The following is a 24066-nucleotide window of genomic DNA, read 5'->3' as shown; positions in this document are numbered from 1 at the left end:
AGAATACCACTGAAGGAACAGCTCATGGAGCAGAGCCCCAGGAAATCCCAACAAGGGAAACGCTACTATTTCTTGACCATCCTCACCCCAAAAATCCTGAGCACTGGGCCTCCAAATGGCTTCCCTCGGAAAGCAAATGCAAGGCAAGGCCCCAAGCTGCAAGAGGCTCCCAGGCCATGGCAGTACTTTCCCTGAGCACCAAAAGAGGCAGCATCTTACACAACATCCTGACAAGCAGGAAAAAGCCCCTGGAGCTGCCTCAGGCCCTTCTGTAATGATACAGGCAGTTCAGCTGTGAGGCTCTGGGCATCACACCACCGCACAGCTGCAGGGTATGCAGGTGCTGAGCCGGTGTGATGGGACTCTGCCCTTTCCGGTTGGGTCAGCGCTTTCTTCCAACAGAGTGACTTTTGCCAGCAAGTGCACCTTCACTACCGACCTTCTGCAGGACTGGTTGTCATCCCAGGGCTGGCAGAGACTGTGCTGTGTGCTCTGACTCATTAGACACGCCACTGTGAGTTAGGTAGCTGTGGTCCTGACAGGGCACACAGCTCTCACATGGGCCATTTCAAGCCTGCAGTCCAGGCAGCTGGGCACTTTGCTTACAGTGAAATCAAGCATATGCAGAGAGCTGGGATATAGGAGTGACCTGGGAAATAATTTCACCCAAAGCAAGCTTGAGAAAGGAAAAAACGTGAAGGCTAACAAGGTAAACAAAGAGAGGGAGACTTGCTCTAGCTCCTCCTGGTAATGATGGTGTGCCTATGGCAGTGTTACTGTGAAGCCACGATAGGCAGTGGAAGAGAAGGGTACTGGGGTCTGCCCTTGCAGGCACCCCAGAACAAAGCAGACATCAGTGCTTTCAGTACAACATAGACACCCTTGCTTGCTCAGCTTCCCAGTTCTTCCTCAAAGTACTGTGTGGTGTCAGATCCCAACAGAATCTTGGAACTGAGTAAACAAGGGACAGCGGCCAGACCAGCCTTGAAGCCACAGGAAGATGTCAGGTCCCCGAGTATGCCCGTGCTGAGTTTGTGGTACTGAAAAACAATCCTCTGCCTGCAGTCAGAGATGGGGAAGGCAGCTTCCCTCACTGCTCCTCCTGCCTCAGCCCAACCATCATCCAGCCCTTGTCAGGCACCAAGAGTTCATGCCACAGAGGAAGTGGGGACAAATGGAAACATCCAGCTTGGCACTGGTCATGGCTTTGGGGAGGGAACCCTGCCAGCCCATGTGCAAGCTCCATGTGGTCTGGCCCAGCTCAGCCTGCCTCATCGCAGGGAGCTCTGACAGGCTATCAGGAACTGCCAAGCAGTGAAAAACACAGTACAGCGTCTTGAGGGACTATATGGGGTTGTGCTGTCCTGTCCCATGGCCTGTCCAGCAGCTACAGGCAGCACCCTGTGAAACACTTGCCCACCACATGCATAAGGGCCAGCAGAACGGAACCTCCCATTCCTAGCAGGCAGCAAGATACGCAAGAGATGAATACCATGATCCCCATGACGGGCGCTCCACTCCCTTGGCACATGCTGAGATGTTTGGAGAGATCTGAGCTTGCCAGCTCATTACCACAGCATACATTGCTTACGCGTCCTCAGGCTTCTTCCCCAAATCCTGGGGTCTGGCATGCTGCAGGCTCTTTACAAGAAGGAAAATCAAGGACATTGCTTAGTGTAGACTCCTGCTGTTGATATCCCCTCAGATATTAGGGAAGAGAGAAAAGGGTTAGGCAGGCACTGACAAGATCACTGCAGAAAGGCCAAAGCAGCTCAGCATCAGAAGAGAGTGACATCAGTTTAGATAAAATCTTCTGCTTTCCCCCCACCTCCCAGACCACACCACTGACTTTGCTTTGGGAAGGCAGAAAGCGTTCTGGAGATCGAAATCAAAATAGTCAGCACTGAAACAACTTTTATGCTGCGCAGCGATTTCTGCACACATCCTACAGCTTCGGGATGTATCCCCCTCCACACCCCTGGTTTCGGTTGGCCAGTGGTTCACAATACACACGTGTTAATATTTACACCACCAGCATTGTTTATAGTTCTGCTGAAACCAGTGAGATCAAAATCCTCCTCCCTCACTAAGCAAGATACCTCTCCTCCACACCAAAGTAGTGTGCAAACACTGTGCCACTATAATTCAGTTTTCACTGGGGCTGTGCAGCATGGAAGGCATGACCAAGAGGGATGCTGCTGCCAAGGACTGTATCCCCCAGTTGTCATCCACCAAAAAGAAGCTCTATGAGCAGCGCTGTGACACCCTAAGAAAAGAAACGGTCCATCTTTGGGGTCTGTGTAACATTTATGTCCCCGGGAATGGCCCAAGTTTTGAAAGGCTTTGAAGCTGTGGAAGAACACTCACTGCCGTTGAGTCATATCTGACTACCCTGGCAGCCCAAGAGCTACTACTCTACCTGAACAGAGAATGGAGAAGCCATCAGGTGCTACAGCCCACATCTGTGTTCCAGAGATTTCCAACTTTGGCTGGGTGGGTTCATACAGGACCAATATTTGGCTTGGCCACAGAATTGCCAAGCAAGGTGTGCCTCAGTTTATCAGAAGAAACATGACAAAAGCCATCTTTACCAGGATCCTTCCCAGGATCCCCCATGATGGCAAGTGGTGTTCAGGGACTAGAGCAGCCCCTGAATGTCTGTGCTCAGTGAGTGAGCAGAGCACAGGTTCTTGCCATTTTCCTATGGCACAGGAGGCACTTTTCTCTCCCTTGGGTGAAAAAAAAATAAAAATGACACATCCCCATAGCAAGAGCGTCCCCCACCTACACAGCAAACTGCACGGATGAGCTAGAGTGGACCTGTAGAGCACCACCAAACTCAGTCCTCACATGTACTGACAGCAATGTTCTGGGCTGCCTTCTCCACTTTCCTCCCTCGCACAGGATGCTTCTCAATGTTTTCATGTTTAGCTGAATCTCGTCCCCCCCTCCTCTGAGCACTTTTGGCTGCCAAGGCAGCTCAGAGCCAGCAACTAAGTGGCACCTACATCTGGTGCAGCTTAACTTTTAGTGTCTATTCTTTCTGGAATTTGAGAACTTCAATACCCAATGTTTGTACAAGTGTGGAATAAATGGAGCACAGGCTCCCCAGCCTTCTGTGCTTGCCAAAGCTGTATTTTAAAATGCACTTAGAAAATCCTACTGTTTATTCATCTGCAGCTTTGGAAATCAAAGGACACCAAATCCAACTGCAGGTCTGCTGAATGTGTGCATTTGCATTAAACCAAACAAGTGAGAAGGCCAGGCACTCTGCAGTCACCACATGCAACCTCTCTTCCTGCTTCCCAGGTGCCTGGGCCAACCCAGTCCCCTTGTTCCCTCAGCCACACTTCACAGCACCCCATTCTGGTGCTCCATTTCCTCACATAGGCCTCCACAAAAGAAGAGCTGGCTATATTTAAGGCTGAATAGCAGGGTGCTACTCCTCATGGGTCAACAGGCTGACTTTACCAGCATATAAGGATACAGTATGAACAAAATGCAAGCAGCCTACCCTGGCATGGTGGCCAAGACTGGACAGAAGCAGCCAATCTCTTGGCCCTTGTCATCGGAGCCTATACTGCCATGATCCTTCTGTCCACTGCAGCCATGAGAAGGGCCTAAAAGCTACAGCTCAGACAGCAGAAGACCTCTATTCTTAACAGATGTAGACATTTTCTTGAATATACACCCATCCCTTCTGCCACATACTGACTTGAAAAAAAATAACTGCAGACATGTAAGCGTGCAGGGGCTTTTGCAGGTCGTAGATCCAGCTCCCTGTTAGCACACACACTACATTTCACACCTTTAATAAACAACCAAGCTCTGGACTGAGTCTGAGCAGGCTTTTTACACACTCCTCTGTGCAGCAGATGCCTTGTCTTACCTTGTCAAAGAATTCATACAGCCTGACTGTCTCACAGATTCGGTGCCTGTTTTCATCCAGTTCAGTGCAGAACTCCTCCAGTTGATCTTTGTAGGTCTGCAGCTTTACCCTGTAAGAATGTACATCCACAGAGGAAAAGTCTTCCCATCGATCCATCTTCTTTAGTGCTTCCTGCCCTCTTTTGCAATATTCCTGAAAGCAAAACAGGATTGTGTATGAGGATGGAGACCTGACAGTAGATAGTCTTCAAGGTCATTAACAGCTAGGGCTAATTAGACTGTATTTTAATGTTCAAATCACATGAGCAGGGGTGTACTTGTTTACAGTAGAATTCTGGAGCCCTGACCTCTTTTATGATTTACGTTAGCCACACAGCAGCTTGTAAAGGCCTACACAGCAAGGCCACAGGTCAATTAGGATAAAAAAAAAAAAAGGCAGTGTTACAAGCACATCAAGGGAGTAACAAAGAAATCCATCTTCCATCACAGTAGTTATTTTCCTCAAGACTGGCAAATACCATCTACTAAGGTGCTGAGCTGGCATCTTTGTCTACATGAGGAGAGCAGGGAAGCTAAGTAGCGTGAAGGAATGACACACACCTTGGTGATGAACCCTCTACCAATGCCATCTTAGCATCATGGGTTTAGCTGAGCACATACAAGGCACACATGCTACCAACTCAGACTCTGGAGAATATATTTTTCCCGATCAGACAACACTTACACTGGCAACAAGATCAAACTCCCTGAACTGTTTTTGTGCTTGAAGCAGCATCTCCAAAGAATCATCCAGGTTGATTGTTTCCTTTAGCCGTTTTCTGCCAACATTCTCGATCCAACTGCTGACCTAGGAGAAAAGGGAAAAGCCCCACTATTAGTCACCCTGTGCTACTCACCAAGGTAGGCCTTTATGTGGAAAGAGCAAGGAACTGCTCTCACAATGCTGGTCATTTCATTACTGGAAGAATGTGCATGTACACTTCTCCCGCCATCTTGGCATTTCAGTCTGAGCCTCCTGCTAGAAGTTTTTCCACTTCAGGTTACCGAATAATTGCAAAGCTCTGCTATTACTCACTTGCCTTAGGCATAAACAGGGCGAGTAGCTGCTTGGGCTCTGTTTCAGGTGAGCCATGGTCTAATGCGAGCTCTACAACCTGCAGGCTGGCCTGATATTCCTATTAGTGTTACCCCAAAGCGTGATAAAATCTCCCTGCTGCCAGACTTCCTACATCACTTCCCTCTTCTAACTAGCAGGATGTGAACTACGTCAGTGTGAATGTACTGATGGATTCTCCCCATCTGCAATGTTTCACGGCTCTCTGGGACTCTCAGCTACTGGCTTTCTGAAGCCAGCTTGCCATAAAGCTGTACAGTAACTGCAGGTTCCTCGACAGAGCCTAGCCACTGCCATAGTTATAAGCCTATATCCTCAAACACAGGTAGAAGACTAACAAGAGTGCCCTAAAAGCAAAGAAAACACAGGAGGCCAGGCAGGGTAACACAGCATCTCCATCAACAGTGGGTTTTAAAAACAGGCTAGCAAACTTGTCTGCAATGGTTCAGGCATAGCTACACCTGGGGAAGGGACAGACTAAATGTTTTATAATGCCCATGCATCCTGTTTTCCTGTATCATCTAAATCCATATCCCAACTCAATCCCGCAGTCAAGGGCAAACTCCTAGTCTTGTGGACTGAGAGGTGGCCTGTGCTCATGGAACAAGTCCATCAGCAAGAGGAGGAGATGGGGGTGGGTTCCCAGGTTGTGACCCATACTGCAGAGGGGCACACTGCTGCTGTCTAGAGCTCCTAGGCAGGCTTAAATGCAGGAGCAGCTGCTGCCACCATTGATGATCTGCAAGCAAAGCAAGCTGGGAGCAGTCAGTTTTGCTCAATTCAATCAAAAAAAGTTCAGCTTAAAGCAGGCACAGGTTGCAGAGCCTGCCTTTGTGCCTTTTTTAATTTCTGTTTGGTATTAGGAACCTGTGTGTTTAAGGGAGTCTTTACTAGGTTCTTGCATCACACTTCTTGTCCTGAACACATAGTGCATGGCGTCCGAGTGTCTACCTCCAAATGGGAAGTCATTAAAATTCTTGGATCCACCTCGGCCTGTGAAAGCAACAGGTAGGCTACAGCCTCCTTTGCAAATCCAGTTGTCTCCAGAGGAGACAAGCCCAGAATCCTAGAAGGGCAATGGTAAAACTGGTCCTAGTACTGATCTTTAAGAATGCAGGTTCCTAAGGTGAGGTCCAAACAGTGCACAAGCCTTCACACACACAGGGTAATAAGTGATACATAAAACTTCTCATTGTTGACAAGTTACAGCAAGGAAGACTGTGCAACTCCATAATCTTGAGGTTGAACTCAGGATTAAGGATCTGCAACACTGAAAGAACTGATGAGATCTCGTAGGACACTCAGACAGCCTGAGCTACTTTATGACATTTTAAGGTTCTCTACCTACACACCTACAGGTTTCAAAGGTCCTTCTGAAAGCCAGTGCCTGTTTGCTTCAGTTATCCCACGGCTGTAAAGAGTTTCAATGAGCACCACATGAAGGGAAGTTTAAGCTCCCACAGAAGTGCAGGGGTGTGGGGGGGTTGAGCACAGCTCTTGGGCTAAGGACAAGAGGCTGTTCCCCTGCCTGGAGACTGTATATAGGGCTGCAGAGGCAAAAGGAGCATGCCTGGGGCTGCACCCAGAGGGGAAGGAGTGTGCCTAGGGCTTATCAGATAGCAGGGACCTGAGCACTGCACAGGCATTAAACAGAGTGCACAGCAGGGACGGGCTGCTAGTGTGGGGTATGCAATGCATGGGTCATTCAGCAGCAGGATGTAGGCGAACCCTACAGGATGTACAGCCTAGAGGGGACACACGGACTCTTCATCAGCTTATTGCCATTGCTTTGCTGCTTCTCAAGGTGGACCATGAAGGATGGCTCCTTAACACTCTTCCTGACCAATGTGAAAAGACACCCCACTTCCAAGTGTACTGCTTACCAATAAGCCATTACACTGTGGCCTTTAAGTATGTAAAAACATCACAGATGTTTATGGGGTTTGACTGATCCACACCTAGAGAGCAGCCAGAATACTTTTACCTAGCATCAGGAGATAGCAGGAAAAACAGTCGCTTCGCCCTCAGCACGTGTGGGGGTGGGGAGAGGAAAATCTATCTTAAATTCTTACGTTCAGCTGTTCTTTTTAAGAGTCTACAGGCATCATTCTACACCTTCACACAAGAGATCAACAGGCCTAGTACCTGCTGCGGGACACACAGTCACAGGGTGGCAGCAGGCAGTCACTGGAACCAACAGACAGGCCTTACCTCCTTAAAACACTCTTCCACTTTCTCGAACTCCATCACCAGCTCCAGCTCCTGGATGCGTTTGTTTGACAGCATCACCAGCCGGTGAACACCCTCATCAACTCGATTATAAAGCACGCTGGCAGCATCAAGTGCGTCTCTGGAAGGGGACACAAGTCTGGTCAAGGATTTTGCATTATGTCCTTCCCGCAGCACTTCATGCAAACCTGACCTGACCTGGCTAACAGCAGCGCTTCAGTCACCCTCCCTGTGGGACCCATAATGGTCATCTCCATATGGAGAACAGAAAGAGAATAATGCTGCTCCCTGCACATTCTCATGATTCACCACTCTGATCCTAATGCAGACAACCTGGCAGGAGGGACAAGAGCATCTCCTCCCAGCCAGGCTCCTTGCAAAATTTACTGTACTTGTCACACTTTCGGACAGGATACTCAGCTTTTCATAAATGCAGATTATTGCGTTAATGGGCTTTCAGAAAACACAGGCTCAGGCAGCCTCAGCATCTAAAACCACCATTTGAATTTAATTTAAATAAGTAAATAAGCAATCACTAGAAAGAAAATCACTTCTAAATGACAACACCAATGTAAAGCACCTGATGCCCCACTCTCAGGAATTTCTGCCAGCCAAACAAAAATGCAAAGCATGCAGCACCCCAGAGCCAAGAGGAATTTAATTTTACAAAGACAGAGCTCCCCATCTTCCACAGGCAGCTGTGCTGACCAAAGCCCAACTGGCAACACCATGCAGCACTCTCCTGGCCAGCCTGGCCACAATTGAAGTTAACCTCCTCAGTGCACAGGCAGGGATGGAGAGATTCAAAGTGGAGCCCAGTGCCCTTGGATGCTGGAGCCAGGGACTGAACACACCCTTTAATGCTGGCGCAATGACTAATGTTAGCAAGCTCCTTTCAGATGTGTGCAGCACAGCTCCAGCACAGGTTCGCATGAATTATAGCCAGGATCCAGGATAGCATTCAAGAATATGCTTTCTTTGTGTCCCTAAACTTCTCATATTTCTTCTGCTTTTAGATTTCCCCTCCTTTTACAAGTATGGATTCAATGGACACCTACAACAAAATACTACAGCCTCCTTCAGCTGTGCTCTACACTTGCACATGCAGCTGCCTGACGACCTCCTGTACTCACCCTAAACCAGCTTTCATTTTGCAATTGTCTTACAACAACCTTCTGGCTTATGAGAGCATGGCTTTTTTATCATATTATTAAAATTATCCAAAGCACTTGTGAAACACGTAGCTAATAAAACTCTGAAGGCTTTGCTCATGGAAATTAATACAAACAATTCAGCCTACACGTTTCTTTCTTTCTTGGGTTACAGGCAATCTTGAACCTATGAAATGCAACTGAATAGGAGCATTTAGTGGCAACCATCCTGTAGTTTTTAGATAGTACTTAACTGACATGAGGTAGTGCAACAGGTCTGGACAACTAGCTCTGCATAGCAGAAATCCACAGGATTTTTCCATTCAGAATTCCACCCTGTGTGCAACAGCCAACTTCTCAAACCTCAGGCTCTCAGATACTTTTGTTTTTCCTCTTCAAAATGCCATTAGACTGAATGAATTTCTTCAAAGTGCAGCCAAAAAAACCCCGAATTGTTTCTGGACTAAGATCAGTGCTACTGCAGTGCAGAGCAGACAGGTTCTCTACAGAGAATCTCAAGCTTCAATGGAAAGATCCAAGCTGTAACACTGCTCCCGCATTTCCCGAAACCACCATAAACAAACAGTGATGATACGAGCCTTCTGTTTTATAATCCTTTCCTGGGGATGGACCCAGATCCAACCCAGGAGACTCACAGCAGCAGAGCCATAACCACTGTCCAAGCTGAGCTCTGGAAAGTATGTTCACAAAGCAGGTTGTGAAGGCCAGTTCCCATCAGCAGCAGTGACAAAGCTAGGACAGCTAATGAGAAACAGTTTGGAAGATCACTGGAAGTGATATTCAGCAACAACATTAATGTTGTTAGGCTTTGTGCAGCAGACCGTATCTGTGAGGTCCTAGTTTATAAGGCTCCAGCACAATACAATACTGATGGCCAGACAGGCAGACACCCTTCGGTCTTACTCCCACAGGCCTGAAATCCCTGCTGGCATGAATGCTCTCATCCACTCAGGAAAGCACACCAATACACCAAATGCTCTTCCTCCCACAGGTACAGACAAGCAAGCACCTGTAACTTCAGACATTACAGGCTGTTATATGTAAACATTTGCAATTATCCTCTTGCGAGGCAAAATATTTTTCCAACCTTTCTCTGAGCTTCCATGGAAATCACTTTGGTGTTGATGCTACTTCTTTGATGGCACTCATCAACAAGCTAGATTGACCTGCTCTACCTTTCCATAATGGGAGTCCTTATGTCCACCCAAGCCCATGAGAAAGAAAGCATACATGGTTTTGACACTTAACCAGATATTGCAAAATGGTAACCTTATGGTGTAGCAACTGGAAACAAGAGTTCCAGCTCTTGCACTGGCTGACCTAGCACAGAGTGGGGTCCGACATAGGGGAAGGGAACCAGAGAGTCCCATTCCTTTCCATACCCGATGGAGGAAACAGGACTCCAGTTATCTCAAATTTGAGCAGTTTTCCTTGACAGGAGTCAGTCACAACCTGGGCTGCAAGGCTCTAAATACTACAGATTCCCACACAGCAGACAGTGCATTTTTCAGAGTCACAAAACATAGGCTTTCCTGAAGACAACAATGCAACTATGGGAAAAATCACCCTCAAGGTAGAGGGATAGGTAGTGATTACAAAACAAACATGTGTTAAGTATTTTTTTATAAACAGAAATTGCAAGCTCACTGTGTGAAGAGATAAATTCGCCATGCCATCACAGACAAGACCAGCCTCTTGAAGCACACTTGAGATCAGTATTGGCCTTATGACTAACAAACCACGCCAGGGAAAGTGAGGGTCAAAAATCCAGCAATAAAATACTACTTCTGGCCCACACACCAAGCCCCGCGGAGCCCAATTCAGGAGAAAAGGCGCTCTGGCAAACTGCTTGCTGCTGAGCTGAGAGACTGAGAAAAAATTCACCCCAAACACTGCTCTTCTGGCCCCACACATATTCCTTCCACAGAAGGAATTATCCCAGATTATTGGCAATAATAGAAAAATAGAGCGTCAGACTCTGAAGATCTCAGTAAGACCAAGCCTTCCTTGCATTTGTAGAAAGTGGTAGGGAAGAACCAAGCTAGAGCCTCCAGTTTAGAAGTGAGCACTCAGCCTTCTGAGCCATCCAATGCAATCCATGCCCTGGCAAATAATGCGACAGCTACACACATCTACACATAATCAGTCATACTCCCTCTATCTCAGCTGATTCAATGGTACTAAAAGTGACACCTGTTACTGAAAACACACATGGAAAAACCTTTGCTTTACTGATCCACAGGCATCTCAAACTTTGTGTCGTGGTTTAACCCCAACCAGCAACTAAGCACCACGCAGCCGCTCACTCACTCCCCCCTCACCCAGTGGGATGGGGGAGAAAATTGGGAAAAGAAGTAAAACTCGTGGGTTGAGATAACAACAGTTTAATAGAACAGAAGAGAAGAAACTAATAATGATAACAATAACACTAATAAAATGACAACAGCAATAATAAAAGGATTGGAATGTACAAATGATGTGCAGTGCAATTGCTCACCACCTGCTGATCGACACCCAGCTATTCCTTGAGCCACGATCCCCCACCCCCATTCCCCCCAGTTTGTACACTAGATGTGGCATCACACGGTATGGAATACCCTGTTGGCCAGTTTGGGTCAGCTGCCCTGGCTGTGTCCTGTGCCAACTTCTTGTGCCCCTCCAGCTTTCTCGCTGGCTGGACATGAGAAGCTGAAAAATCCTTGACTTTAGTCTAAACACTACTTAGCAACAACTGAAAACATCAGTGTTATCAACATTCCTTGCATACTGAACTCAAAACATAGCACCATACCAGCTACTAGGAAGACAATTAACTCTATCCCAGCTGAAACCAGGACACTTAGCTAGAGTCAGTCTAGGATGCATTTGGGAGTTTATACTATAAGCAGGGACTGGACAGAGAATTCATTTCAGGTAAGAGGGCTGGAAATTAGCTCTTGTTTTTATCTGTAAGTTGGGTTGTTTAGGGTATATATCATTATCTAAAATCCCTTACTCTTATCATTTAAGTAATTCTGTTTTCTGTGAATGCTTGTAGCAGGCTATTGATACACTTATCAGGGCACAACCTGACACCCTAAGGCTGCCCCTTCTCCTGGTCCTGCCAATGGTTTGCTGCGTTACTGCACACAAGCCACCCAGGGGAAAAAAAAAAAAGTTTCCAAACAGCTCCTCCTGGCTCAGAGTCCCAGACGGACTTCAGGTGTGGCCTTACACCATCCCTCCTCCTCCTCCACCAAGTTCCTCCAGCATCCCAACACCTCAGTCCTTTGTTTCAAGGCCCAGCCATGCTGTTTTCACACATTCTGCCTCGCTTGGCAGGCATTCATTAAATCCTCAACATCTAGTTGTTGGTCTTCGTTCCATCTCCAAGGTAACTCCATTCATATGTTGTCAGCTCCTGACAGTTCACTTTTACCAGCCTGACAGGCTCTCTGACTAACATCCATCTTTTACTTATTTACACAGAGGAAAATATAACCCTTTCCACCCTTAAGTATAAAGTAGGTAGGCAAACTGAGCCAAACAAAGAAATCACTGTCAGTCCATGGGAAAGTTTGTTTTTTCGGTTCACTTGGGCACTTCCAATGCTCACAGAAAGTATACATTGGGCATTATGTGTGTTATCCCAAGTCTCCGTACATGTTTACCTATCTACACAGGCCCACCCATTTGCCGATTCATATCTTAAAAACTTCTTCCTAAATCATTTCTAGTATACTAGTAAACTCAATGATATCCTGCAACAGGTAGTTTCATGGGAAAATGATACCTTGTATAAACACCTATTTCTTTTTCAGAGTCAGACTTAGAAATTCATTCCTGTCCTTCATTGCTTTCAAGACAGCCTGGAGTAAACAAAGCAAATATTGTAAATTTGGTTGAAGAAGAAAAAGTGACTTCCATCCTGCCACACAAAGGGAAACACCTGGTTGTTAAGGTCCTTAAAGATATTTTAATAGAGGCCTGTGCAACTCTGAGGAAGAAAAGCAGAGAGTTGTTTGAAGTCAGTGGAAAGTCTCATCTAAGCTTAGATTTGTTTGGATGCATTGCTATTTCCCTGCACACGTGAGTGTGGTAATAAGAGTCTTTCACTACATTCTTCCACAGTCAAATCATCCAAAGTAATTTTGCAATAGTGCAGAGTCAATATAATTTATAGCAAAAAGGAGTAGCTTGATGTCAGTTTATGTTTCCCCAAATCCTATTTTCATTGGGCAATTATCCTTTCAGTGGAAAACGTTCCAAACGTCTTCAGTTTTCTGGAGAAGTGCCAAGCAGTTGTATAATGGTGTGGTAATTTTAAACCTATAATTTAGAAAGACCATTTCTGTCTGAATCCATCCTTCAAAAAAAGCTAGCCTTGGAGAGTTACACTTTAGATTTCAAAGCAAAATACCTGATTTGTTTTTGAAAATAAATGGCCACAGAAGAGGCATGCAGCAGGCTTGCAAAAGCACGTGCTGCATAAGCCATGCCTGCTGATGCCAGCAAGATGCAAACAGAAGAGCACAGGGAGGGAAGTAGCAGAACCATTACTATACTGCAACTTATTGTCTGCCCCTTGAAAAACTGCTCTAGCTAACTGCAAGAGGAACAGCTAAAGTGAAGGCTAAAACCAGAGCTCATCCTCTGACTAACCTGGGTCAATTTTAAAATGGCAAAAATTTGTGGATGGAAGGAACATGACACACACTGCCTTTCATTAGTGTATTTGATGTTTTTTAGGCAAGTATATTGCGGCTAACTTGCCCTGGAAAAATCAGATATCCCTGATCATTCTGTAATTTAGAAGAAACACAGTCAGACATTACAACATTAATCTCATCTAGTCTTCCACTCCTGGTGCTGAACTTCCCTTGTGAATGTCTCTACAGGTTTTGGCAGAAAAGGAATAGGATCTGGCAACTAGGAGATTTAAAGGATGGCTTGGTCCAAGGACATTACCCAGATCATTTGTGCTGATGCCTTGGCTACAAATCATTTACACATCCTGAGCAATGCTTCAGGAAGAAATCCTTCCAGCTTTGCAGGGAAAGTCCTGTGTGCCTGAGGGCTGTTTTGCAGGAAGAGAAATGCATTAGAGCCATTCTCGATCATTAATGCATTTTGGTAGCAACCTACATGACTGCCATATTTCTAATGATTCCATAAAAGAAGGTCAACCTCAAATGCACACTCCTGCTCTTCAAGCTGAAAACTGCACATGCAGCTGAGGTTAAAATTCACACTGGCCATGGTGAAGCTCACACAGATATTGCTAAGTAAACTGTAATTATTCTCTGCAGCACACAAACAGTCATGGTGGTTTTAATTACCTAATAAAAGTATTTGAGGAACTGGGTACAGTTTTTAGAACCCTGAAGTGTCCTTAGAAAGGCACAGAGGTTAAACACCAAGTTTGGGGTTGCCTGTGGGATTCCTGGCATTCATGATGGGAACTGTGGATCTAGCCGAGACCACAAACCTGACTGAATCCCTCCTCACTGGGTTACCTGACAAGCACATGCACTGGGAACAACCCATCCAATTAATACAACACACCACAGACCATAATTGCTGAGAGAATTCTATTCTAAGCACAGTTCATTTAAACATATTTTTAAACAGAAATGTACTCTGAAGTCCTTTTAAAAGCAAAGGGATTGATGCATACAGTTAAACAAGTGTCCAAGAGCAGTCCCAAGCTGCGACCTTTGATTCTTTCCCCAGCCTGACTTGCATTCAGTTACAATAAAACTTGTGTTCAGTCTCTGGTTGATTTTAAATCCCAGTAAAATCCATAAAACAGACTGGAAAAAAAACATTATATGTAATCCCAGACCAAGAAGTAGCCTACTTATGGGGAAAGCTCACTCCGCAGTGGAGCATGAGATAGGATGTGGAAACACCATTCTGGGAACACGAAGCATCAAGCTGTAGTTTTCTCCCAGTCATAAAAAACTCCTGCCTCCAAACCTTGTCCCATGCACATTAACCTATTTATGTTCGTATTTGTTATCTAGGACAACTGCACTAGTCTAACAGCTGTGTTCCTGGAGTTAGGACCACCAGAGTTTCAAGATGCCCTGCTCAAATATATACCTGCTGTCGTTTAAAGCCACACACCTATTTCCCTGATACATACTCCTTTTGCACACTCACAGTGTTTATGATACATACAATAGCAGTGACTGTGCTATTAACTACCGCAGAAACATCTACCCCAACTCAGCCATATAAAAAACTGCTTGTGGGATGGTCTGGGGTGAGCCAGGAACCTCAGGCAGTTCAGCTAACATCCAATACTGGAAACTTTTTGCAACTTTTTCCGTAATATTTTTAAACAGATAAAACACACAGTGTGTCATTAATTACCTAATGCCCTGTTGGCATGACAAACATTGCAAACAAGAACAAGCAAACCCAGAGTCCTCTGGGTAAATTCCCACTGAATCCAGGAAGATTTAGGACATAAGCAGAAAATAAACAGCAGAAAGGGAGCTGAGGGGGATCATCTCATGAAAAGCCTAAAAGAACAACAAAAACTTACCTAGACAGAACTCTGTAATCTTTTACCTCTCTGCAAATGCCACAACTGGCTCCACACAGCACTTCATACACTCAGAACACCAACGGCTCCACTCTCCTTTATGCGCAGAGCAATGAGGTTTGTTTAATGCGAGCGTAAGTGCTTTTTACCAGCCTAAAACCACCACGCAAACACAGGGAACAGGTTAGACTGTAACGAAAATGAAATGAATACCAAGCAGCACCGTATATGTTTGGATAGAAATGTCGCCATGCGCTCCTCCCTCCACCTGACACAAACAAGTAAGACCATGGAAGAGCACTGCCACCCATGCACTGCTACAGGCCAAAGGTTTAGTGTTTGTCAGCATCTTCTGTGTCGCCAGCAACAGCGCAGAGGCATCTCTGCCAATCTTTGAGGCCAGGATTTAAGCATGTATTTTCATCTCACTTTAAGGTATACTGACAGCTTCTCCTAACCAACAGATGAAGGTTTTAGGATTAGGTCCACAGGAGAAACATGCAAAGGACACCTACCAATGAAAGGTGCCTCTTGCAGACCATGTCAGGAATGTGCGCTATGGCAAGCGGTAGCATGAGAGGTTCCCAAAGCTCCCAGAGAAGCAGGAAGATGAGCAAGCACTAGTTAAGCAAACCAGGAAAACAGCATCAATGAGAGGGACGCAAGCACTGCCTTCTTTTGAAGCAGGTACAAACACACAGAGTAGCAACCATTAAACTTGCCACAGCACGGACAGAAACAAACTCATCTCTAAAGCAGAAAGGGGATGGTAGAAGACAATAATACTTCCAGGAAGGATTTCCCAGTGTAGGTTGCCTGGCCATGATCACCAGCGTATGGCAGCAGTTGTCAGCTTGCAGGTGCACACCTTCTACCTTCCAAACCAAGAATACCAGCCATCCCAGTCTCCCCAGACTGGGACTTACATACCAGACACCTGTCTCCCCTCTACCCTTGCCCCCTACTTGTCCCACATTTTGGATGATCAGCTTAGTCTCTCTGCCTCTAACCCAGACCGACAGAGCTTCAGACAGTTCTTGTGCAGTCCCTTGGCAGGCCCTCCTGGAACCCCTGAGAGCCTGTACATTATCCAAGTCTACTTCCACCGAAAGGAGCTCATACGCCACTTTGCAGAGTGGCATGTGCCTGTCTTGGAGCATCCCAGGAGTTGCTACTAACAGGAGCCTTGCTAAAGACCCACAAACAACTCCTACAATGCCACACAGCTATAACCCACTGCATCATTAACTGGCCACAGCTTCAAGCAGACCTAGTGCCTCAATATTGTGTGTGGAAGCCAGGCACAAGAACTGTAGAGGCTATTAGCCATAAGATCACCCTCTTTGTTGCTGTAATTGAGCCAGGTCCAGCATCAGGAACCCAGCAGCTGCTGCTCAGGAAGTCTGCTCCACACTGCCCATTACCTCCACTCAGCTCGGGTCCCCACCCAGGGCTTCCAACCAGATCACCAAGCCACGCTAAAAATACCCAGCTCACAAAACCAGCTCTTGGCTGTAGCCACTCCACCCTCAAAGTACAGAGACTAACTATACTGCCTTCTGCAAACAAAAGGAGAATTCAGTCCTCCATCTATTTATAAGCTGCTTATTCACAGCTTGCAAGCACAAATTCTTTTCGGATGAGGAGCTTGGGGGAAGAGATTATGCTTTTTCTGGTTCCATGTTACACAGAGCCCAGCACCCAGCCTGGTCATTCCTTCACAGTCTGAGGTTTTTCCTCTTTCTTTCAGCTCTCACATCTAGTCTTGCGGCTATCTTGCCCACCAACACGCAGAGCATGATGCAATCCCACTCCCGTGCCACACTGAGAACGCCAGTTTGCTGGTAAAGCCAGGTGTGTGCCAGGTGTATTCTGGTCCGACTAGTATAAAGGCATTTTTATATTAATATAAAATGTTTATATCTTCCTTACTCCACTTCTGACTCATAGCATATCTAGAGGACGAAAGGCATCACTGGACACCTTGTCTAGGCAAGCGTTCCCAGCTCTTGGCTATGCTGGAAGAACAGCAATAATGAGAACAGTGGAAAATGTCTGGCTAAAGACCAGGTTAAAAGTCTCCCTGTCTTGCTGCCCAGCCCTATGGCAACTGCCTCACTTCAGTAAGAGCTCCCAGTGCTGCTTGCCTGGCTTCTGGCAGCTTCTCTGACACTTCCATCATAAGCCTGGAGAAGTCTTCAAAATCCACCACAAAATAAGCAATGCATTAGTCTACCTTCCACAACTGGCTTAGTGAGTTGCCTGCAAGCCACAGGTTGGTTGATCAATACACTAGATATCCGGAAGCCACTAGATATCTAGAAGCCTGCTAGCCAACTTTATGTACCTTATTAAAAAGACTGTGTTTATTAAAAATTTCCTGTCCAAAAGTGCAGAAGCAAGTATTAATAGCATTAAAGTGATGGATGTCTCTGTGGCATTTGTCCACACTTACCAACAGGAACTTCAGCTCAGCATTTCAATCCCCAGAAAGACTGGGACAGCATAACCTGGAAGCTTTCAGCTAACAGACCTGGAGAAGCACTAAGCAGATGTGCTGGTTTTAAAGCCAGCCAGCTCCACCAACAATGAATAAGTGACAATGTCACCTTCTGCAGTCCACCTGCACCTCTGGGTGGCCAGCCTGTGCTGAAGCTATCATTACAGCACTTAAAGAGGCGCCACAAAGATACTGGCTCATCAGTACCACACCCACACCAACTCTAGGCCAAATTCAGCCTGGTCTTCCTGGAGGTGGGAGAGCGGTGTGGGACCAGCTAAGCACACCTCATCCCCTTGGCCAACCCCTTGCGATGGTCTGCCTGCAAGATGTGTATTCTGGTAACAGAGCTCCTCCTTTCTAAGCCAGGAAAAGGCTGAGATTCAGAAAGACTGCTTGAAGAAGTCCTTCCCTTTGTGGGTAAGTGGTTGGACGGGCAAGGCTATCTTTTACAGCAGTACTTGGTGGAGAAAGGAGTATGGAGACTTTTGATCAGCTCACATTGGGAACAGAGAGCAAGTAGAGTTACCGGTCAAAGCCACTGCTGTGATGCTGCAGCATCTCTCAGGATGGCACCATCCAGGAAGGATTCCTGGAGGCTCTTAAAGCATCTGTCAGAAACAAACAGGTACCACAATGCGTCTCTCCTGCATGAACACATCTCTGATGGGATGAGTTCAATTCCTGCAGGAAAGGAGCTGTATCACTGGCTTAGCAAATCCTCGCAAAGCCCACTGCTCTGTGTCATGAAACACTCAAAGGGCATCTCGGCTCTCCAGGAGGGCAGAGCAGGGAAACATGCCAAAACCAACTGCAAGGGAAGAGCTTCATTACTAAAGAAAGACTAAAGCAAATCTTGTTTGCTATGTGCTCCAGAAAGGTATTTGGCAGGTAACATCTGATTGCACAGAGCACAAGCCTGCTTCCTTGACTGTTTTAGCATACTATCTCTAACCTGCAGTCAAGCGTTTTCAGACAGGTTTGTCCATCTCTATTCTTACCACCCCCTAGTATTCTTTTTGCCACAAGAAGCCACAAACTAGCAAGAAAGTAAGCCATGAGAGTTGGCAAAACACGTCCTCTGCAGAGAGGCAAGTCAATCTCTTGCTTATTTAATCCTAACATGATGGTGCAGCTGGGCTTGTCCTCTTTGTGTCTCTTAAGAAAAATCACATTTTTTACCTTTAGCTCTGCACTTCAGGTTGGCATATTTTAACTAACTGGAGCTAAGAGTACAGAAATCTCGTGCTCTTATAAATTTTGCCTCTATTTATGTGCAATTCTTGCACATTTTGACAGCTACCTGTTCACAGCTGGCTCAACTTCTGACAAAGAAGTCTTCTGCACTTGGGACTGTCTGCTTGATCAGGCTTTTGCACCACAAAAGAGAAGAAAAAACTAAAACAATGGGACGTCACTAACACAAGAGCCAAGAGGTGACTCAGAAGGGTAAAGCCACTTGACTTGCTTTTGTAAACAAATCGATTTCAAGTATTGGGGGAGTGGGTGTGGAATTAAAGACTGTTAAGCATTGATCAAGATTTTACAATTCAAAGTTCAGAAAAGCAGTACAACAGAACCTGCTGAGTGCACAGACACCACCAGTCCTGTGCCATTTTCACATGTCACCAGTCAAAAATCTAATATTAGACCCACACACATCAATAGCCACTCCACACTAGCTTAGTAGGCCAACTACAATATTTTGTCCCTACCCTGCTTTGATCCTATCTGTTAAAGAAGCCTTTGGAAATCATAACCATAGGAGCCTTTACAGGGTTATCAGAGCTCAGAACCTTTAATATCTGCACACCAGTTTGGAGAGAGGGAGCAAGTGCAGAGCCATGGAGGATCTAAAACCAACAGTGCCTTATACAGGGCTCTCTGGCCAAGTGATAAGAGCTTTTCCCCCCATTTAAAAGGATCCTGGAACAAGGAAGAGTGGACTTCTTTAGTCCTCTGCCTCAAGGCAAGCATTTCCTCAATTAAAATACTGCATGGATTTTAGTTTCTGCAACTACTCCACAGGCTAGAAGAGGACTAACTTTCTCCCATTATATTTATTCATTTACACTCCTCAGGCTGGAGAGGGCCACATATTTGACCTGTAGCATACACTCTCCATTCATACTGGCAGGCAATGAATATAACCTGAATTAAACAGAGAACATGCTACACAGCCTCAGCATGTGCCCAAATGCTGTGCAATCAAAGAATTATGTGTGTATCCCCCCCCCCCCCCCCCCCCCCCCCCGCCCTTGCTAAAGTAATCAAAGCAGTAAATTATCCTTAGGGACTCTGTCAGATCAGGTTTCAAAGTTGATCATTTCCCTGCACAAGAACACAGGTTTAGCTTAAAACCAAAACAAAACATATAAAGCAGGCACATTCTCCCCATTCTCCTAAGACTCTAAAGTTACTGTGTGTTGCTTAAAATAAAATTAAAAAAACATACCACAACAACCCGCATTATCTGTGCTTCTCACATTGTGTCAGAATGAAAAGGCTTTAGTGCACTAATTCTACCCAAAATTGCATCAAGGGTACTTCACCAGTCCAGCAAGAAAATTGTGTCTGCATGGCCTGCCAGAGCTGCTGACAGGAGTCACAGCGAGCAGGGAAAAAAAAAAAAAAAACGGTTACACAGCCTGTCCTCACACTCCCCTCTCACTCAGCACCGAAATGCTGACCCCTGTCTCCCCATGATGGGTAGCAACTTGCACTGTCATCCACTTGCTGAATTTTCAAAGAGTTGGTCTTTTCCCACTGTTCGGGTGACATACCCTTCAAGTTATTTCGTTATCTTCTCTCCATTCCCTCCCTTAAAACCTCCCAGCTCGTGATGGCAACAGAGAGTTTAACCAGAGCAAGGCTGCAGAGGCACAGAGCCATTGCACGCCACTGCCATCCGCTACGCCCTTGTCTGCACCCACATGCCAGCATTTATCTCACACTCAGGCTGGAAGCTCCAGGATGCAAGTGCTGCCTTTCTACTTTGCTGTTTGCACAACACATAGCACAGAGGCCTTCACACGCTGATAGGCTTCAGGTACTTTAACAGTACAAACAGGAGTTGTGCAATGCCCTGGGGGTTTCAAACAGCTTGTCTCTCTGTCCCTGCTTCTCATACCAATTCTGCAAATGGGCAGTGAATATTTATTTGTGCAAACAGTACCACTGTGCGAGGAGATCAGAGCTTGCTTCAGCCAGAAAGCATTCCTTGCAGTTAAGGTCCTTGGAAATCCCCTTGCAGAAGGAGTGCCTTGGTAAATCACACAGCCGTAATGCCATTCATCACTGGCATGATCAATTAAGGCTTGTGTTTTAGAGGTGCACAAAATATCCAGCCCTCTCCCCACTACAGAAGATTATTCTGATTTGGCTTGGAAAAGGAATTTTACCCTTCTAAGTGAATCCTCCCAGACAAGTTCTTGAACTGGGAAGAAGCAGTCAGGATAAGAGTAAAATTCATTACGCTTCTCACCTTTGCTGTTTTCAACAAAAGTCCTCACTACACGAAGCTGCTCTCTAGCCTGCACCAACGATGGGTCACCTCACAGAGACTCCCAGTGCCTGCTTTTTGCTCATCTTCATCTCCTCTTCTCCCACTCTTGGGGCTCACCTGTAGTCATGGGTGAGGGTGACACAAGACTCCTCCTTCCTCAGTCTGGCCAGGAGCGCTCCACCCTCCAGCTGCAGCCTGACCAGCCGTGCGTCTTCAAGAACGTTCTTCATCAACTGCCTATAATTCCTCAGCAGCACAGCTGCCTCCTGGAAGGATCGCAAAAGTGAGATGAGCAGTTAATGCAACCTACAGGCAACAACCAGTGCCCAGCCCAAAACACACACAAACCACATCTCACCTTGGCCCAACCTAGGAAAGAGGGAGGATGGTTGCCACAGCTGTTTCTATCAAGCCTGTCAAGTCCAAAGTGATAAACAATGCTCCTTACGCTCTCTGTACCTTCCTCCCCGGGCTAAAATTGAAACCCAATTCCTATCATTGTCCATACTCCATTTACTGGGCATAGAAATAAGCTTTCCAGCCTCATTTTTCACTCACAGCTAGCTCCTGCTGTTTTTAGAGCCTGGACCTGCATAGCTCCAAGCTGTGGGACAAGATGCACATGAAGGGTTTGCAGATATACACATGTATGCAGGAAGGCCCAGAGAGGCCACTACAATATCTTCCTTTGCTTTACTGTCAGGACCCTTAGTGCAGAGCTGGCAGCAATTTCCTACCACATCAGGGGTACAGCAGCTTCTCAAGAGTGGGGGAACATAATGATTGCAACAACACAGGCTCAGTCTTTGTACCCTCCTCTTCTTGTCTGCTTCTGTTTTGGAGGCAGCAAAGCTGGAACCACAGCACAGATTTGGCATGGTGAACACTGTTATGTTGTCACCTAACTTTATTCCAGGCCATTCAAGCCAACTTGGTGTGGCACAGCCTGAGGCAGCTGCTCAGCACTAGAGATGTCAAAGCTAGTACCAGCTACAGAGCTGTGGAGCTGCTAAGAATGCACTCCAATGCTGGAGCAAGCACCCATCAGCAACAAGCACAGCTGAAGAGATCTTCTGGGTGACACTGAGGGATCAGAGAACCAGCTTCTACACCCAGTAGAGCCTTTATCACTTAATTTGGATTAGCTTCTACTACTCCCACTGACCTGACAGCTCCGCAGTGACACACAGCACTCAGAATACCCTGCTACTAGAGTTTGTAAATTCAAAACTAGGGCTTTTCTGCAGCTATCCAGCCTCCTGCTCTCTTCTGACTCAGGACCACCACTGATACCAGGTGAGGGACATGCTTACCTCAGCTCTTTCTGGTAATTTTCCATGTTCCACTTTATGAATAGCTCCCTGGAGGAAGGCACAAGCACCTTGGCATCCTTGTAGCAAATGTTCCAGCTTCTACAAGAAGAAAGGACCAAGGCAGAGATTATGGTCTCACAGCTGACAGGAAAGCTGCCTTTTCAGCTTGCAGGTTAAAAGTACAGAAATCAAGAGAGGATCAAACACATTAACCCAAGGGTTCATTTAAACCATTTGGTGAGGCTGTATCAGCAAAGAGAGGCCCATCAAAGGCTTCAGATGCATCATGCTATACCAAGGCCTCTATGCAGACCTTATAAACTTGCATACTCATGGCTTGTATGGGTCATGCTTTACAGAAAAGAAAACCAGTCCACTTATGTCCCACAATCTTCTACTATTAGCATTTCTTGTAACTTCCCACTAAGATGAATCATTATGCATGAATTTTGGAGGAATAAAACATAGAACGAGTACTTGGAATTTCTCTACTTTAAATCATTTTTCTTCATATTAAAAGTAGTGTAAATTAAAGATTAGGAAACTGTAAAGCTTCCACAATTAAGCACCTTAAACTACTGACAAATCTGAAAACCCTCTTCTGTTCGGCCAGAGGGGATGGGGGACGGGGGCGGGGGGACGACGACACGACACCCAAACCCCCAAAAAACCCCAAACATTTCACAGGGGTTCACGAGACAGTACATTTTAGAAAAGTCAGTGATATAAAGCCTAAATACTGTCAGATGCCACCCTCTAGCCACTGAAATCAGAGAAGGGAGAAACAGCTATTCCAAAACAACCACGCTCAAAACAAAACAAAAAAGCAGCTGTTTGAATCTTTACTGAATTGAATTCCCTCCTCCCTGGAATGCTGGAACAGCCCCAGCAGTAACAGATTAGCAGGCAGGATGCAGGTGAGATCACCGAGACAGGAAATAAACTCTGTTTGCCACATAGCTGCAGATCTAAAGGGGTAGAGTCTATGGGTCATTATCACACATAGTACATCATATAAATAGGCAACCCATACAGATTCCTACACTAACTCCTTTTGGTAACATTTTGCATGTTAAGATGCAAGACACAAACAAGAAGTAGTCTGATATCATGCTCCTTCCTTCAAGAATGATCCTTCTGCACAGAGCGAGCACCTCAGCTCTCAAGCTTTTCTCAACTCAAGCTTTTCTCAACTCTGTCCAGAAAACTAATGCGTAACCTCTTGCAAAGCTTCTCTGCTTCCTCACGGCCAAATAAACCTCAAAGTCTCAAATTCAATCCTAGGCACCAAGATTAGGTTTCTGTAGCTCTACTGCATCAGTATGAGTTCATACTAGTACTTTTGGATGCAAATTTAAAAAATAGCTTCTAAAATAATTTGGAAAAGATAAATTAACATTTGGCACATGCTAAGCCTAACTGCTGAAGTTTGCCACCAGCAACACAGTGGTGTTATCAATGATATCTTAACCTGCTTCAAATGCTGCAGTGGGCCACGCAGCACTCTGGGCAGTGAGGTCAGAGCCAAAAGACCACTGAATCTTTTGGAAGCAGAAGTGATGGTTCTGTCATCCACTAGGGTGAGCAAGTCAAACTCAAAGTGAAGACAGCTGATTTGTGTGCAAATTTACAGAGATTTAATCCTGTCTAGTCTCAGTGTGCCAAATATCTCTCAATACAGCTTTTAAAGATTCAACAAGCACATGATCCACAGGACTTACGCCCCCTTCACAACATGAGTGTACACAGAGCTGGGCATTGGTGCCACAGATGCTGCCTTTGCAGACTTCTGGCAATCTGCACATACCCTGCT

At 45.9% G+C, this 24066-nt stretch overlaps 1 protein-coding gene across 5 annotated transcripts in view; it reads right to left on the bottom strand.

Annotated features, from left to right (window-relative positions):
- The window catches only part of PLEKHG4 (pleckstrin homology and RhoGEF domain containing G4), an 89921-nt gene that overhangs the window by 21714 nt on the left and 44141 nt on the right, over positions 1-24066 (bottom strand). For all 5 annotated transcript variants that reach the window (XR_012652233.1, XM_075040452.1, XM_075040455.1 and 2 more), the window contains exons 9-13: positions 22254-22352; positions 21058-21206; positions 7214-7352; positions 4613-4735; positions 3890-4081 (exon numbers count right to left, since the gene is read on the bottom strand). Coding sequence is in view for 4 of the 5 variants with exons in the window: in XM_075040452.1 (XP_074896553.1) it covers positions 3890-4081; positions 4613-4735; positions 7214-7352; positions 21058-21206; positions 22254-22352 (702 nt within the window). In the remaining variant the exon portion in view is untranslated. The remainder of the gene's footprint in view (positions 1-3889; positions 4082-4612; positions 4736-7213; positions 7353-21057; positions 21207-22253; positions 22353-24066) is intronic.

The sequence above is a fragment of the Buteo buteo genome, chromosome 11, assembly GCF_964188355.1.
Source record: "Buteo buteo chromosome 11, bButBut1.hap1.1, whole genome shotgun sequence".
In the NCBI taxonomy this organism is placed as follows: domain Eukaryota; kingdom Metazoa; phylum Chordata; class Aves; order Accipitriformes; family Accipitridae; genus Buteo; species Buteo buteo.
Note: the sequence above shows the minus strand (reverse complement) of the source record. Positions and strands in the feature narration are given on the sequence as shown.